The sequence below is a fragment of the Apus apus genome, chromosome 1, assembly GCF_020740795.1.
Source record: "Apus apus isolate bApuApu2 chromosome 1, bApuApu2.pri.cur, whole genome shotgun sequence".
Taxonomy (NCBI): Eukaryota; Metazoa; Chordata; class Aves; order Apodiformes; family Apodidae; genus Apus; species Apus apus.
In genome coordinates, this window is record NC_067282.1 from 52,785,179 (window position 1) to 52,802,592 (window position 17,414).

Genomic DNA, 17,414 nt, shown 5'->3' on the forward strand with positions numbered 1-17,414 from the left:
GTAAATCATACTTTATGTTCACTTAATACAGGTAATATTTTATACTTGAAGATGAGGCAAACCTTTTTTAAAAAACAAACAAACAAACAAACACAAAAACCAACAAGCAAATAACAAGAAACAAGCAAAACCCCACGTAACTTTGTAAGCTCTTATTTTTATATTTTCATGTTTAGATATGGGAAAAGTTTCACTTCACCAGCTGATGCTCTCTTTTTGAATTGAATTTCTGGAGTTAAAAGGTTTAGTTGTTTAAAGATGGAGATCACTTCTGAAAACCGGAGAAGAAAGCATTCCTAGTGCTCTGTTCATTCAAACATTGCAGTTATTTAAATCAGGCACATAGATAAAACTTAGATGAACTATTCTGTAAGATGAGAGCCTCCAACTTTCTGAAGGCATGGCAGAATGTTTTTCTTTTGTGAGTTAGAAGTCAAATGTCCTGATAGAAAATCGGCAGGAGTAAAGAGGCATTCAGAGAATCTGCTAATGAAACTAGTCAAGGTTTTAAAATTCACATTTCTTTTTTGGTGACAACTTTTATTTTGGTAAAAGAGGGCTTGACTATAGTCAAAAGGATATGAAGTTATTATAGAACTTATGAAGTAAAAGAGAAAATTATGGAGCTTGCACTGTTTTCTCCTACGTTGAGTCACTGTACCAGCATGGCCACTGGCTTAGAGTTTCTGTAAAATAGTCTGTCTTCTGAAAAATACCTGGAGTTGCAACCCAAGTGTACTGTTGTGAGGGAAATCTGTCTCAACAGAGCATTTTTTGCGAAGATTTTTTATAAGCCTTGTAGGATATTTTCATTAGCTTAAAGGACATCACACTATATTCTTCTTTGGTTACTAGGGCAACAAAGGAACCTCATACTAGACACACAAATTCTCTTCAGGCTATGCAATATAATATGAACTCTGATATCTTAGAAGCCTTAGCTTCTACATGGGGATTGATGAGAGAGCAGAAATTTATGTTTGTCTCTTAATCCCATTATATTTATTTTACTTTTTCTTAAGTTTTAGGTGACCTGGAGCTAGGCTCATTGCAAAAGGTCAGATTCTTTAAATAAGAAACAAATAAAAGCCACTATGGAAAGGCAGTTCATATTTGTAGATAATGCTTGATTCTGCAAACCAGATATCGGCAGTCAAATTGTCAGAGGTTAATTTTGTGGTCCAGACTTGCATATGTTTCCAGAGGCTAAATCTGGATAGTGCTCAAAGTCAGCAGCTCCAGCTTCTAGGGAGTAAGAAGGCTCATACCTCAAATTGGAGCAGAAGCTGTTGCTTTTTCTGTGGTTCTGAGTGGATGGCACAACATGATCATTCCTGAACTCTAATCCTTTGGAAGCAGGTGATGCTGCTAAGAAGGTTTTGAATTAATTGTTAGGCCTATTCTTGAAGATTGGAAAAGTGTAATTTTAATGAGCTAGAGAAAATCCTATTAGAATAGTTTAAGTTTTGTGATGGGATTTTTATCACTGGTTATGAATTGGTTAAAGGCATGTAAGAGTGTGTTCACTTTGAAAAGTGAAATAATACCTTACAGGACTATAGTCTTCTAGCCCTTTTAAAATACAAATGCATTTTTGCTTTTTTTTTTTTTTTTTGCTAGCCAAAGTTTTTGCTTTGTGTATCCACTAAAATGTTTCATTTTCTATAGTTTAAATAAACAAGGATAAAGAGATTGAAGTTGTCATTAACTTATGCTTAAGCTTTAGTTAATGCTGTAAAATCTGGTTAATTCACTTTGCTTTCATAATACTAGGATATGTGTCTATCGTGAGTCCTGTAAGTATGATTATAAGTTCCTCTACATAAATGAATAGATATAAATATTTCTATAGCTTTGACATTTATTTCTCAGCCCGTTTTCTATGGAAACAAGCCTTATGCAACTCAGTTGCTCATCTCATCTTTCTTCATTAACTGCCAGTAAGTTTTTAATTATGTGGCAAAGTTAAACTAGATTAAATGCTGGGATAAGTTCCCAAAGAGGTTGTTGAAGGTCTGTCCTTGGAGGTTTTCAAGACTGAACTGTACATGGCCCTGAGTGAACTGGTTGAGCTAACCCTAATGCCTGACCTTGCTCTGAGAAGGGGGTTGGACTAGAGACCTCATGAGGTCCCTTCCCACCCCAGTAGTTCTGTGGCTCAAACTCTGGAATTAAGTAAAAATCCAAATAATGAATAAGTTTTGTCTGAGTTGTTGGTGGGAAAGACCCTGTCAGTGCTCTGGTTGTGGAAAAAATCTAGGTCATGTGCTCAACCCTAATAATGGACTGAAGAATGGCAAGGGGAAGAGCAGATGGCAGAAGGGAAGGCTAGAGCTTTTGATATCAGCATTGACTGAACCTGTAAGAAACTAGACCTACCATTGTCCTCATAAATTACTTGCCAGACTCTGTACTTTATAGAAGTGCTGGATAATGCTTCAGTTTTTCCACATGGAATATTAACAATATATTTGTCTCAAAGATTTTTCTTTAACCCCATGGCAGGTGTAAACTTCCATACATCTAAATGGGTACAAATATTTTTGGTCACTTTCCTTGTCCTCCCCCACCTTTGTCAATGCTTCCTTGTACAGTAGGTTTACAGCATATTTTAAAATATTACAGTAGTTCATCTAAATGTTTGCATGTCAAGGAATATGCTTCTGAGAGGAATTTCCTGCGACAAAGCATGTGTCGATAGGTGAAGGGCAATGCATGTTAGGATCACTGTTAAGTTCTTTGAATACAGCAGTGTAACAAATTAAAAATATGAAGCAGTTAGAATCCTTGGGTTTGCTCTACGACATGCAAGAGGCTTATTTTGCTTTTAATAGGTATCTGCAGTTTTCATTGCCTTTGCAGAGGGGCCTGTTCAGTCCCACATCATCAGAAGAGGCAGGCCTTTTGACCTTGTAGAAGTTTTGTGTGGAGAAGAAAGAAGGAGGACAAATCCATCAATGTCAGCATATGTTTTAAGATACTGTGAGCCTTTGCAGTTTCTGTTCAAGCTGGTGGAGTTGAAGTGAGGTAACAAGCTTGGCTTTGTCCCCCATGCTGGTGTTCTTTCTCCTGGTCTGAGGCATGCCCTAATCCTATAGCTTTATTCTTTTTGCTGGCAAGCTTGAAGTTAGCGCAGAATCTGCCCTAACATATCTGTAAAGAAAACCTGAAGATTTGTGGTGTTACATAGCCTGCTGCTGGGGATAGCTGGAACACAGGATGTTTTTCTCTTGAAGAGTGAGCAAAACTGCTAATGCATCCTTCAAAATGTTCAGGTTGCCTCCATTGCTAAGGATGGAAGACCTCAGAAGTGTTTAAGTGCCTTAGGCATTCAGAAGTTAAATCTGATGACTGTTTTCTTCAAATGGAGAACAGAGATACAGAGTTCAAGGGACTTGCTAGAAATCACACAGGAAGCCTGCAGAAGGGTATGGAACTGAACCCACATCTCCTAAATCATGTGTCAGCACTCTTCTTGCTTGATGCTTAATGTGTTTTCGGAAGGTACCAGGATAAAGTTTAATTAAAGTGGTTATGGCTGAAAAAACCTTTCATTTTAAAGAATTGTCTCTTTTATTTTTAAGACTTTACAATGCAAATGAAAGACAGGTGGTAGTCTCTTTCATTTTGGTTTCTTTTATATGTTGTTCATTTGGTAGGAACTGAAAACCGTTTATATATCCAGTCATGCTCATTCTGTTGGAAGAAACATTAATGCATTAACATGGCAAATAGTTTAACAAATAGGGTCCAAAAAAATAGGGTCAGAAAACCAATACTATCATTAGTAATAATTTTCAATTATGGACCCAAAGTTTAAGTACTTAAATATAAGGCCTAATTTTCAATATGTTGAACTATTCCTACAGCTAGTAGAAGCAATTTTCATAAAATTAGATGCTTAGCTTTAGTATCTGAAAATTTTGAGTAAGAACTTTGTACTTCAGCAACCATACTGTGCCTCTCGATCAGTCCATAGTGTTCTGGACAACTAGACTTCTTTCAATACAAACTGAGTATAGACAGCAACTAAACAAAGTCAATGCACCTCTGGGGATCTCAGAATTGTAGGACATTCTGATTTTTCTAATGCTTTTAGACACAAGAGAATTAGTCACAATGGAAAAAGGTAAAATATCTTGCATTTTAGATAGAATGGAATCTTGTGGTTATTGCTTCTTAAACTGTACCAAGGAATAGAAAATTCTTATTTGAAAATTCCAGTGTTTCTAAATTACTAAATGTGGCCAGGACTTCCAAGATTGCAACAAGATGATGTTGCTCAATTGTATGAGACGAGAATTTTCATTGGCACAGAGAGGGAACTTAAGATTAGAATATAGTTTGGATGCACTCAGAGCAAACCTGCTGCTAAGAAAGTCGATGTTATGTACCCCTTAGTCTTTTTAGTGACACTGTTGTTACTCCTGTCACAGGCTCCTTGTCATCCCCAGCACTTCAAGTGCTGTTTGCCTCTCACTTCCTGAGTCAGAGCCTTACTGCGAAGGGAACTAGTAATGTTGTTGGACATAGCTTAAATGTGTATGGAGTTCTGCAAATGTGCTGAGAAAAGGCCTACCTAAGATCCTGATGCTCAGGGGTATTTCTTTAGGACTTCCCTTCAGGGAATAGTGAACTCTCCTCCCATAGGGCATACTGGCAGGCTGTTGAATTTTCATGTGTACTTGCACTTTTACCATTAATCAAGTGACACAGCTGAAGATGGGCTTAATCTGCACAAGGTTGTAGATGCAGAGATCCTCTAAAGATAAGAATTTGTCTCTGAAGTGATTTGAAATAACCTGGAAAGTTCTTTAGTATCCTTCATGCAGAAATTATATGCATCTTCCTCTTGCCTCTGTTGCAGCAAAGGAATATAGGTTTATTAGGTGGCCTTTGAGTATGAGCAATTCCAGTGTTCTTGTCCCTTAGAAGTTCTCAGCTCTAAGGTGCCTAGGAGTAATGTGTTCAGGTGCTTTGGTTGAAAATAATAACTGTGGGGAAGCAAATACATATAGTGCATTGTTACATTGGGTTTTGTTGTTGTTTCTTGGGCTTTTTCTTGGAAGAGAGCTATTTCCTCTAAATCACTTACAAGCACTGTAACAAGAGTGAGTCTGCCAAACAATTTCAGCAGAACTGGCATGGGATGGGTCTTTTCATAGACCTTGAAATTAAACTGGAAAATGTAAGCTGACTATAATGACCACAGAACTAAATTACCTTTAAAGTATTTTATTTAAGTTGAGGCGATTATTTCCAGAAAGTTTCATATACAAGAACAAAGATAGTTTTGGAAGCCTCCTCAGAAGTGATATGGTGTGGTGGTTATTTATTATTCTAATAATATTCTTCAGGTTGTTTTACAGTTACTATTTAATTTGCTGTCTGATGAGTAAGTACAATTATCCTGACTTTGTATACCACAGTCTATCCATCTGAAGAGTTTGTTTCCCAAAGGCTATATAAGTAGCTCATGTCAAAGTCTAGAATAAAATGTTAGATCCCCAGTCCTGCAATTAAGCTGTACGCTGTTCTTTATAGCAAAGTAATTCGTGACTCAGCCATCTAATTGCAGTGGGCTTCCAATAAGCTCTTTAACATCTACTCATTTATAAACAATATTTTAACTCTTTTTTTTTAATTATTTTTTTTTAAAGGTGGAAGTTGTTGCTTAAATAGCTAAGTCCTTGCACAGTATAGCTTACAAAACTGAATACTGAATGCAATTGGTAAATTGGAATGATTTGTTTGCATCAGAATGGTGAGGTTTTTACCGTTTTTCTGTATGGATTTACCTGAGAAGCTGTAATAAGCTCCATTAAAGAGCAAAGTGCTCAGACTTGACAGAAACGTACTTATTTTTAGATATATGTATCTATCTGCTGACGCATTCTGTACACCTATAGGCACATCTTCATTGGTGTATATTTGCAGCACTCCGTGGAAGAAAGTACAGGTCTTCATACTGAGTCCCTGCTGCTGATTTAACTCATAATGTTACAATTTTTAAGGCTACCAAAATACAAGGAATCAAAGTTTGGAAAAAGTGAAATGTCCTCTCTTGTCTAAAATTCTCAAGCCAGGTTAGTAATTGCCTTAGAAGTACAGATGTATTTTTACTGCTGCTTTGGTTCAAGAATTGGAAGCTGTCAACAAAGGGTTACAAGTGTTTGTTTTTCCCTTGACAATTCTGCAGTGTTGTTTCCTCTAGTCCTGGTGTTTCAGAGGCCCAGAATCAAACTAGGGAATACTGTGTGTCTTTTCTTATCCTCTGAAGCTGATCTGAGTTTTAAATATTGAGGATTCTGCATTAAACATCCAAGGAATTGTGTGAAAGGGATAAGAAAAGGTCTTGATAGTTATATTTGGAATATGTTCTTTCTCTAAATGAGAAAACTTCTAGTTCAAGTTATGACAGATTTTACTGGAAGTAATCAAAGCTTGCAAGTTACATTACAAAATGATGTTTAGTAATATAGATGTATGAATTTGTTAAACTAATAGATTTAGCAGTTACTTTTGATACTTTATTTCATACTGCCCAGACGTCGTTTACTGTGTATATTAAAAGGAATTTAACCACAGATATTTTTTTCTAAGTCTGAAATGAAGAACAATTATTTTTACTGATCTTCTGATCTTACTTGCATCATTATTGTCCCTAATATCTTTATCCCTTAAATTACTTCCCTTTTTGAAATAATATTTAAAAAAAAAAAAAAAGACATTTTTTAAAGAAGAAAGAGGGGAAGACACCCTGCATGTAAGAAGAAGGTAGTAAAGGTGGTTTTGGACTGGCGACTCTTTTTGATTATTAGCAATAGTTATCATGGATAGATACCTTTACATTTCAGTAGCATGTACAGCTAGAAGTCATACATCATTCCGTAAAAACCAGGACTTAAGCTAGTTACAAGAAATAGTCTTTAAGGATACACACCTTTTTTCCTCTTAATTTGTTTCTGTCATCCAGGAAGTTTCTGGTTTTGGTTGAACATATTTGGCTCTGATACGAGGTTCAAGCAAAAGTCCTAGAAAATACAGAACATTTCCAGAATATGAAGTTAGAAAGGAACCCATTTGAACTTTTTGATGTCTTCTCCTGTACTGGTCCAACTGCTAGTTTAGGGGTGCTGGACAATCTCTAGCACTGGGCAATCTTAAGGGAATCAGATCTGTATATTTGCCTTGGTGTCAATATTTTTTTAAAAATTCTTACGTTTTATTTTCACTGCACATCATCTTTGTTTGTATCTTTATCCAATGACAGCTCTAATCTTTATCCAATGACAGACAAGAAATCTGAAAAGTACCTAGTAAAAGAGATCCAGATGTGATGTCAGGTTCTGCCCATGTCTTTCTCTCTCTGAATAATACTGGAGTTAGAAAAAAATGGAGATAAAAATCTCTGGAGATATTTATGTACTGTTCATCTTGAGGCTTCTATATATTTTAAGCTATTATTCAAAGTATACATATTAATCTAAAGAGAAATGTGGGTGATGCATCTGACATTGAGGTAAGATAAAATGTGGAAGCTGTTTATCGTGGTGTGGCATGTAAGGCTGTATGGTCAGTGGTGTGTACCTAGGCCACAAAAACATTTAAAGCCTGTGCATGTATTGGTTCCTTATGGCTATTGGTGTCCATTCTCAGGAAAACAGAGGGATATACTGTGGCCTGTTGGTCCCGGAAGCTCATTAAAGATGGATAACAGGGTGGGTTTTAGCATTGAATAGTTACCTGGAGCTGGGAAATACATGCTGGTTGTCTTTTATGGAGCAATGACTGTATCTTGCCAGTAGTGAGATGCTAAATATGGTGATATTTGATTCTGCACTGGTGACTTTGGTGGGGCTATAAATGGGTGCAGTTTTGTTACCTCTTCAGGAGTTCCCACTGTTCAATATCTTAGTATTGAAGGCCAAGAGAGTGAGATCATTTAAACAGGGTGAAGTACATCGTTCTATAAACGAGTTCTGCAAACACGTGTTACTGGTCTTGCAAAAACTTGTTCCTGAAGAGCTCTTGAAAAGTTAAGCCTTCCTGTGCTGCATTTGAGTATATTTCTTACAGGCTCTGCTATGATGTTTGCCCTAGAATACATACCGTGCTGCAAGGATAGAGAGGAAACTGGCAGCAGTTCTCATTTTCAGGTGGCCCTCATGCTTTTCATTAGGAATTATCGGTGCTGCTCAGAGCTTTTCAGCAGAACTGAGAAAACTGGATTTTTCTGCTCCTGGAATGAGGAGAAGAACTGTGCAGTTTCTCCAGTGCTCCAGGGGCAGCCAGGGAGAGATGAGCTGCAATGAAAGGCAAGACCTCTTCAGCCCAGCTCCCACAGAAGGATGAGCTGCCCTCTTGTGCATCATACCACGGCAGCAGCAGTCTGGCTTTTCAGGAATCTGGTATAGGTGGTGGGGTTTTAGCCGCTTTTTCTCTGCTAAAAGTATTTGTGACTAGGTTAGATCCTACTTGAAGCTTCTGGGCGGATTTGTGAATTCCTGGGTTTGATTTTTGTTGTTATGTGGAAAGGTTCTCCATTGCTGCTTGAGTGTTGCAAGGAGGCTCTTTTTTCCCTTTATAAAGAAGCTGTTTTCCTGTTGGGTCGCTGGAATTCAAAAGGGTGAAAAGCCTGTGGGGAAGAGATGTTCTTCTTCCCCTTAAATTTCAGTAGAATCATGTCATTCCACCACATCTGAGAAATCACCCTTTTCCTGTTGCCTGGCCTGTGCTGTTGCACACCACCTGCAAATCGTGAGAGGGGCCTCCAGGGGCAGGCAGAAGTCACCTCCAGCAAGACGAGCGGCCATGGTAAGAAGAATGTTGAACCAGGGATCTCCCTCTGTACCCCTCAGGAATAAATTTGCCTGGAATACTAAGTGAGGCAGGAAATTCTGGCAGTGTTGGGTGTCAAAGGGTGCAGAGCCAGTTGAACTTGAGAGCTTGTAGAGCTTAATTTAGTTGAGAACTAGGGCTTCCATGATGTGTTACTGAACCAGAAAGCTGGAAACAACAGTGCAGAGACCCTTAGGAACTCTGAATGAAGACAAGCAGGGACTTGAACTACTACATGGAACCATGTGGTTTCTGTAGAGACATTTTAGTTCGCACAGTAGCACTGTCCGACACACAGTCAATCCATCATCATCTTGTTATTCAGAGGGTACAATGCACAGACATTTGGTCTGGCAGGACTGATACCAAATGGAGCTTCTAAGCCCATACTAGTCTTCTACTCAGTGTCCATGGACCGTTTTCCCATTTTTTGCCATATTCCCGCCTCCATTGTTCTATATAATGGATACTGACTTTTCTATATAAAAAGACAAATTGTGTGATTATATATGTGTGTGTGTGTATATTATAGACAGTTTTATAGGCAGGCATAAGTATATGTTTAGGTTTTTTTATATTTATATGTATTTTATAAGAATATAGTAACACAGAGTATAGCTAAATGAAAAGTACTTTCTTTGTGAAGTTGACTACTCAAAATTTTGGTAATACATGAATGTATTTTGCAAAAGCAACTTTCTTTTTTTCCCTGTGAGGAGGTATATGGTAAGGTGACCTAATGAGAGTTTTACAGAAACACTATTTTACACAATTTAATAATATTGGTTACTGGATGAATCTGGATTATAAGGTGAATAATGCTATTGACTGTACAATTCCCATGTCGTTTTAAAGTGAAGGTAGGTAGTGAATAGGGTAAATGCAAGAGGCAAAATCAGGAAAAAGCAGTACAGGAAAAGTGCTTCTGTCTGTTCCACCTAATAATTCCTAGATGGTCCTGTGCAAATAAATTAAATTAGACTTCTCACATCTGTCCTGTCAGCTTATCAGTTCTTCTTTTTGTTCTGCAGTATGAAACTTCACGATATCCACTGCTCCGTTTCCCAGGTGCTGAGTACTCATAGTAAACACATCCTCAGATAGTTAGTTGTCCAGATTTTCTAGGGTTCCTACATTTTTTTGAACACTTGAATATTTCAGTGGAACTGGCTATAAATGTGCAAGTGTTTGGGTTTTTTCTCTTCATACATTTCTCAATAAATTGGAGAGATCTTTCAGGATGAAAAGAGAGGTGATCCTGTGTTTTAATTCTGGCTCATCTGCTTCTTCATTGAATGTTTCTCAAGTGGCTGCTTTGAATTTCTCCATTTTTCCCACTGGTAACATTGAGAAGATGCAGAATACCTGGAGGAGCTGGCAGGGGGAAGTTTTGGGCCCTCAGATAGCAAGAAATGCAGTGAAGGTGTACCTCATTCCACTTCCATTGAAAGGTTTTCAATGCTGTACAGCAGATACAATAGGACACATGCATCTGAACAATAAAGATAAAAAGAAATATTGAATTGCTGTCTTATCTGTTGAATGCCATCCATCCTATGTAATTAAAGACTATGCTATCATGTATTTAAACGTGGAGGACTGATTTCAAGATGCTTGTGTGTATTTTGGTGTTTAATTAACGGCAGCTTAGCTCTTTCAAGAGTTCCAAAGGTATCATTGTGCTAAATACTGTGTAGCCATGGAGGAAGAAATGGATTGTGTCTCTTCAGATGGTAAACAAAGACTGGATAAATGGTGAAAGTGAGAGGAATTCTCTACAATTATTGACCACAACCCTTGACTGTGGATTAAATGACATTCCCATAGCTACCAAAGGGACATAACAATGCTTAGAATTCCAGCAGCATCTGATGACATAGTTGGACCAATTTTTTATACTGCGGTGGTGGTGGAAGAGTTGCTGAGGTGATTTGAGAAGTTTCTGTGCTTTCATCCATTCTGGCTCTGTGGGAGCCCTCTGACCCTGTGGTGAAGCTGACGTGAGCACATAGGTTTCCTGTTCCAGTGCAGAGTCTTGGCAGCTGAGTTGTGTCATGGTAGTTTAGACCAAGCTGCTGAATGTTTCCTTCAACCAGCTGAGGCACATGCACCAGCTCTGCTCTGCTGCCCTGCCTGGGAGGCAGGGAGGGCAGGTGGGAGGGACAAAGAAGGAGTAGTAGGTGGCTTAAGGACAGTGACATTCTCAGCTGCTGCAGGTGTCAGCTATTTGCTGTTGTCTGTGCACAGCTCAGTCTTACTCAAGTGGTTTGACTCAAAGTGGTGCTACTAAGCTAATGCGAAGCAGGAAATCAGGTTTAAATTAAGAGGGAACCATCTTGTTTCTCTTAGATCTTCATTTAGTTTAAGTGCTAAAAGCCATAATTTTTTCTCTCAGTCCTTGCAGCTTTTGTGAGAAAACCCGTGTAAGAGTATTTTGGAAATAAGCCCAGTGTTGTGTTTTTTTTTTTAATCTGCTATGGCAGATATGTAAATTTAAAACGTAACTGAACACTTACTAGTTCCCTGCATGTGAAAATTGAGGGGGGAGGGGGAAAGGCAAGTATTAAAAAAAAAATTTGGCAAGGCTCCCCTCACAAGGAGGTGCAAAGTAATAAATTCCTTCATAGCTTATATGATCTATTGTGCTGTCCAAGTTGATTATGAAGCAGAACTGTGATAGTATTGCCTGGAACTTTTTTTCTTCTCAGCTTGTTTTAACTGACATAATGTGAATGCTGCAAGGGAGAGTTCTGTATTCGGTATTAGCTAATGCATGTTTTTATGTAACAATACTTTTGTGTGTATACAGTACTTGAAGTAGGCTACATTTCCTGAAATTTTAAATTAATTTCCTGGACTGTTGGTTTTCTCCCTTTTCTTGCTAATCTGAGAGTTTTGTATATATTAACCAAAGATAAATGTACTTTTGAAAGCGAGAATGATGCATCCTTATCAGAAGCAGAAAATACAGCCTGTTCAGGAAGGAGGACATAATGTTGAAGGGAGGGTTGGACATCCATTCTGTTCTTACATCCTAACTGAGATTACCAAAATAGAAAATATTGTTATATTTCTAGTTTTTGTAGTGCAGAAATGTTCCTGGCAGATTTCCTGGTGGGAAGGACAATTCAGAGGATTAAGCTTTCCCTAGAACTGAAAGAAAGCTTTTGAGGGAAGAGATGTGCAACAAATTGCTAGAATTTGAAATATGCAAAGAATTTTAAGATCATCCAAATATCTCTTTTCTGTTGGGTCCATACTGTTTGCAAATAGATGTTTACATTTAGAATGTTACCATTTAAAAATATCATTATTGCTGTTGTTTTTGTTTTTTTAAACTGTAGGTATGAGAAGGTGCCAGTAATTCTGGTTGGTAATAAAGTGGACCTGGAAAGTGAGAGAGAAGTATCATCGAGTGAAGGCAGAGCCTTAGCTGAAGAATGGGGCTGCCCCTTTATGGAGACCTCTGCTAAAAGTAAAACAATGGTGGATGAGCTCTTTGCAGAAATTGTTAGACAAATGAACTATGCAGCACAGCCAGACAAAGATGATCCATGCTGTTCTGCATGTAATATACAATAGCATTAAAAATGACCTAACCTGGACTACATTTGCAGAAATTTTGTAAGGTGGTAAAACTGTCTACTTCACTTCCTGGTTTGTGGGTCACTTGAAATACATCTGTAGTGAAGTAGCAACATGAACTCAGAGCTGAGCATTGAAAGTCAATCACTGACTCTGAATACAATTGGGTTAAATGACCACATCTCACCCGTTTTTCCCTTTGAGCACCTGCAATTCTACGACACAGCCAGCTGATCCACAGTTGATCCATTCCAGTCGAGCGTACGTGTGTTGTCGTGTCAGACAGCAGCAACAGCAACTCTGTCTGAAGAAGCTGGAAAACTTTTGGACATGAGAAACACAAGCAGTGGAGGGAATCTCTCTGAAGACCATTCACAACTAGCCCAAGCACGAAAGGAGAGACAAGTCTTTCAGTGTCCAAGTACCATGCTTGAGGACATGCGCTATCATTTGTGGCCAAGTTTGTTCAGTCAAATACGTTGATTTCACCAGAACTTCTGACAGTGTTAGAGGAAGAGGCTACCAGAGACCTTTATAGTTTGGATTTTTTTCAAAATTGATGCTATTATTTCTACACTTTATCCCACATCTTGAAATAGAAAATATTGCATCAGTGTGTGAAATGAGGGACGAGATCTGAAAACAAATGATGGGTGAAGAAACAGCCTGGTGTTGGAATGTTTCAACTCTTTCGTTTTGCTGCTCAAAAATGGAGGATCGCTTCAGGTTTTGGTCTGCAAAAAGCCAAACAAACCCTCTGTTTACAAAGCAGGAAGCATCTTTATTTATCACTTTACTGAACCAGAAGGAAGGAACTGTGATGAAAAAAAAAAATTGCTGAGCCTTACTAACAAGGAACACTTTAATAGATTAACTAGTACCATCTTGTAAGGAAAATTAAGCCATGTTGCATCCATATGTTCCCTTCTGCAGAAACCTCGTGGGACAGTATGAACATCCTGCATTTTTAAGTTTGTTATAGGTGACAGTTTTCCTTGCCTTGAAGGGCTAAGTTCTCTGGTGTGATCCCTAACTAACCTTTGAAAATCAAGTTTGCTATTTGATAGCTTTAATGTTGAAAACTTAAATTGAATAACAATGTGAAATCATTTGGTTCAGAGGTGAAATAGTTACAGTTGTAATTCCTTAGGTGAGTGTGGAAATGGCTCTTTAATTGCCTGACACACTATTCAAAGGTTGCCCCAATTACTGGAGTGTTAAATGGTGGGAGCAAAATATTTTATTTTGAAAGGATGCTCAAGCTCTGACTTGCTAGTTTCATAGCAGTGAAGTATTTATCATTTGCATGACTAATGGCACAGAAATACCTATTCCGAAGTCTTACAATCAAAGTATAGATGAGTTTTCAATCACACTGTTTAGATTTTAAATGCTGGAGAGATTGTGTTGAGCTGGATCTTTTATAGGTAAAATTGGCCATAAAAATACAGAGTCACTGAGCCTGTGGTCTAAATAACACCATGCGTTCATTAGTTTTTCAATCTTGTGCAGTAACAGTGTAGTTCCTTGTGTTTAAATGAGTGGAAACCGGGGTGCTGGGGTATGTGTGTGTGTGTGTTGAGCGTGTATGTGTGTGTATATGGCCCTTAGAAATGCTGTAATTGGAGTTAGGTTTGAGAGTTTTGCCTCCATCTGCAGAACTTCCTAAAACGCTCTCATCTGCTACAAAGAAAACAAAACACCTTGCAGATCTTCATACATAAATATCCTTCACATTTTTAATTGTAGTTCAGTGGATGATAACTAAAGGAAATCATATTAATGGAAGAGAACTGGCCATCTCTGCCCTTAATCTTTCAATACCTTTCCACAGCCAATGTGTCAAAGGGCATTAGATGTCACAAAACATTAAGCCTTACTAGAACATTAATGTAGCCCGTTTCCCGCCTACTTTGCAGAGCTTTTGTTACTGTACTTTGTTCTCTTGAGGAGATAGGCACACTGTTTATTTCTGGCATCTGAATGCCCCTTTTGGGTGCTCTGAATCGCCCTCCTGGAGGCACCTACCTCTTCCCGTTGACTATATAGCAACTTAGGCTTCTAACTTTGATCCTCCCTGTCACACAACTTACATGCCTAAACTAGATGGTATGAATGTTCTCTTCCCCCTGCCCGCCCTGTGTGTCAGCCACCACGCTTAAGCAAGATGTGAGATGTTGAATTCATGATATTTCAATGTCTACGATATCTAGATGGGGAAACAGTTTATTGAACAGTACAACCTCTCTGTAAAACAGCTTGTCAGTGTGAGATCCACTGCAAAAGTGCTCAAAAAAACACCCCCAAACAGCCAACACCAAACCCAAATTTGAAGCTGAGTTGGAAGTGCATGTTATGTAATGTCAGTCACAGCGATGTTAAAATCTTAGCTCACAGATTGTTCATCAATCAAGAAGATGGCATGAAGTACAATATGAACAGCCTAACAGGAAGTTCCTCTTAAAGCAGATGGGCTTTTAATATAGGAAAAATTGCACAGTAAAACTTAGAGAATATCAATGAAAAATATCTTCCAATCTTGTTTCCTCATTACACTCTTAATTCCAACTCAAGCCATTCTATTATTTTCAAGATCATAGGCCACGTGTATGGTACCGCACAGGGTGGCGGGGGAAGCGTAAGTGTTGTTTTTCATTTTCTAGTTCTGAGGAAGTAGTTATGCACTATTTGTATGTCCACTAATGTGAAGATAGTGGAGCTTGAATCAATGACAGTTGCACTCGACAAGAGATTTTTTTCAAATTGCAGGGGTAGCAGAAAGGGAGGTGAGCCACGCGGCAGCTGCGTGACCGCCCTGCGGGAGCAGTTGCTCTTGGGTCACTGTTTCATTTGTACCCCCATAGGATTACCAGTTATAGTATTTGAAAGTTTCTTATGCCTTAAAATATTATTATTTGTTCCAAAGACCCATGTTTTCCTTTGGCTGTTCTTGTAGGACTTTGTATTTTTCTACAAAGACAGCATTTCTCCAGTTTTGTTGTGTTTTTTCTTGTTTTTTTTTTAAATTGCAACTTTTATTCTTTTAAGCTATGATAGTGAGAGCAACTGTTTCCTCTTTCCCTTAAAAATGCACACAAAAACTAGTCAACCCAGAATTAACTCAAGAGTATTAAACACAATTGCATTGGGTTTTGTTTCAGTTTTGGTTTGTTTTTATTTTACCCCTGTCATATCTGTCCCCCCCGCCCGCCCTTTCAGAGCATCAAGAACATTTTGGTGACGTTTTCTGTTTTGGTTCTAGCCTCTCCCTAACCCCAGTGCTACAGTTGCCATTACTTTTCTGTGGGAAAACTACTGGTATTTGCTTTCCTGTATAGAATGTTGCCTAAAGATGTCAGCCATTTGGTTGGGGGGTTTTGTGCATGTTTGTTTTTTATTTTATTATATTTTATTTTTTACCAGTGTGCTGTCAAAGCACTGGTTAGGCTTTAATTGTGAAACTCCGCAACAAAAGCAAATGTTTGACAACTGCAGGAGGCTTTTATCTGCATTGTTGTGCATCTGTTAATTCTTGATCAGGGTTTGAAGTAAGACTGAAGTGGGTTCTGAAATCAGGCTTAATGCTGTTGATTTGGAGTTTCCCAGGAGTGAATTAATGTATTTCACAGGTAATTGTTGAGCTCTAATACAACTGGCAACTGGGGCAACAGTTTGTTTTGTAACAATGTCAGTTGTTTAAACCTTGATGTTTCAAATAAAACAAGAATTGTACATAGAACTCAATGCAAACTCAGCAGTTGTATTTGGAGTTAAATTATTTTAACAAATAAATTTATTTAATGAAACCTCCCTTGCATTTCCTCTATTGTCCATTTTGGTTTGGTTGAAAAGTTAATCCAAAGCTGACTAGAGCTACCCAGTGATTTTGAACAGCATTGTCAACTATTTGTGGCTCCGTGAAGTGTTTCTTGCCAAAATGCTCTTCTGGTACAAATTAAATAGCAATAAGTGAAAAGCAAATATACTTCCATTTTTATGGATGGATGCATGTTGTGATTGCAGATATAAGCTTGATAAAAAAACATTGCAAAGGTTTATTTTGTTTACTACTTTTTCTGGAGGGGTTTACGTTGACAGAAATCAGTATTACTTGGTGTTTGGAGAGATATGGCTCTTGCTATGGCAAGAGAATGATGCCTACTGTAAAATATAATAATGAGCTTGGTCAATATATTATATAATTAGTATGCAGAACTACTACATCCATTGAGGTTGCAAAGGGTTAAAAAAGGATTGTTTGTTAAATCAGCTGTTCAATTGACGAGCATTTTGCAGGCTTTCAGCACTATACAAAAGGAGATGGTGTTAGAAAGAGCTTCAAATACAATTAGCGTGGCAGAGATTTATAAATGAACAGTGGAGCTAATGCTAACAGGATTATTCTAGCTAATTGGCACTGATCAGCAGTTACATTTTAGTTATGCCAGTATCACTAAAATGCCCTGTTTTCAGTAATGATGGGTCCTTGGTGGTCTCTTGTTTTGGTGTCATGCATGCCATAAGGAACAAGAAGCCTGAGGCTGGCTCATCTTGATTGCTCCTAATTCTATGGATACTATAGAAGGCTGACACATAGTGCTGATGGTGTGGTTTTTTTATTTGTCCATTCTCTTCATAAACCAGTTCGGGGGGAACTTTTGCTGATGGGTTCTTGAAGTCCCATTAATTTAGTAATATCCTTTTATTTCACCTGAGAAGCGACCTGCACAGTGACAACAGGAATTCATTGGGATGTTCTGAACAGTTTAAAAAAAGAAAATGCCAGTGAGCAGCATGTTCTCTTCTCAGATACTGAACAACTAGAACACTTTGAATATTGCACTATTAACAAATGCCTTCCCTAGGGGCATTATTTATTTATTTATTCTTAGTTCCTGCAGGAAACTCGTTGACTCTCTGAGAAAGCTTTGTGAAATATTTTTGTTGGAAACAAATGTCTCTTTATCCGTCCTCCCCAGTTCTTACTG

At 38.1% G+C, this 17,414-nt stretch overlaps 1 protein-coding gene across 1 annotated transcript in view; it reads left to right on the forward strand.

The window, feature by feature from the left end:
* RAP2A (RAP2A, member of RAS oncogene family) overlaps nt 1-16,232 on the forward strand; it is a 31,533-nt gene extending 15,301 nt beyond the window's left edge. Inside the window, exon 2 of the mRNA XM_051632407.1 lies at nt 12,186-16,232. Coding sequence (XP_051488367.1) covers nt 12,186-12,423 — 238 coding nt within the window. The 3' untranslated portion in view covers nt 12,424-16,232. The remainder of the gene's footprint in view (nt 1-12,185) is intronic.
* The last annotated feature ends 1,182 nt before the right edge of the window (nt 16,233-17,414 follow it).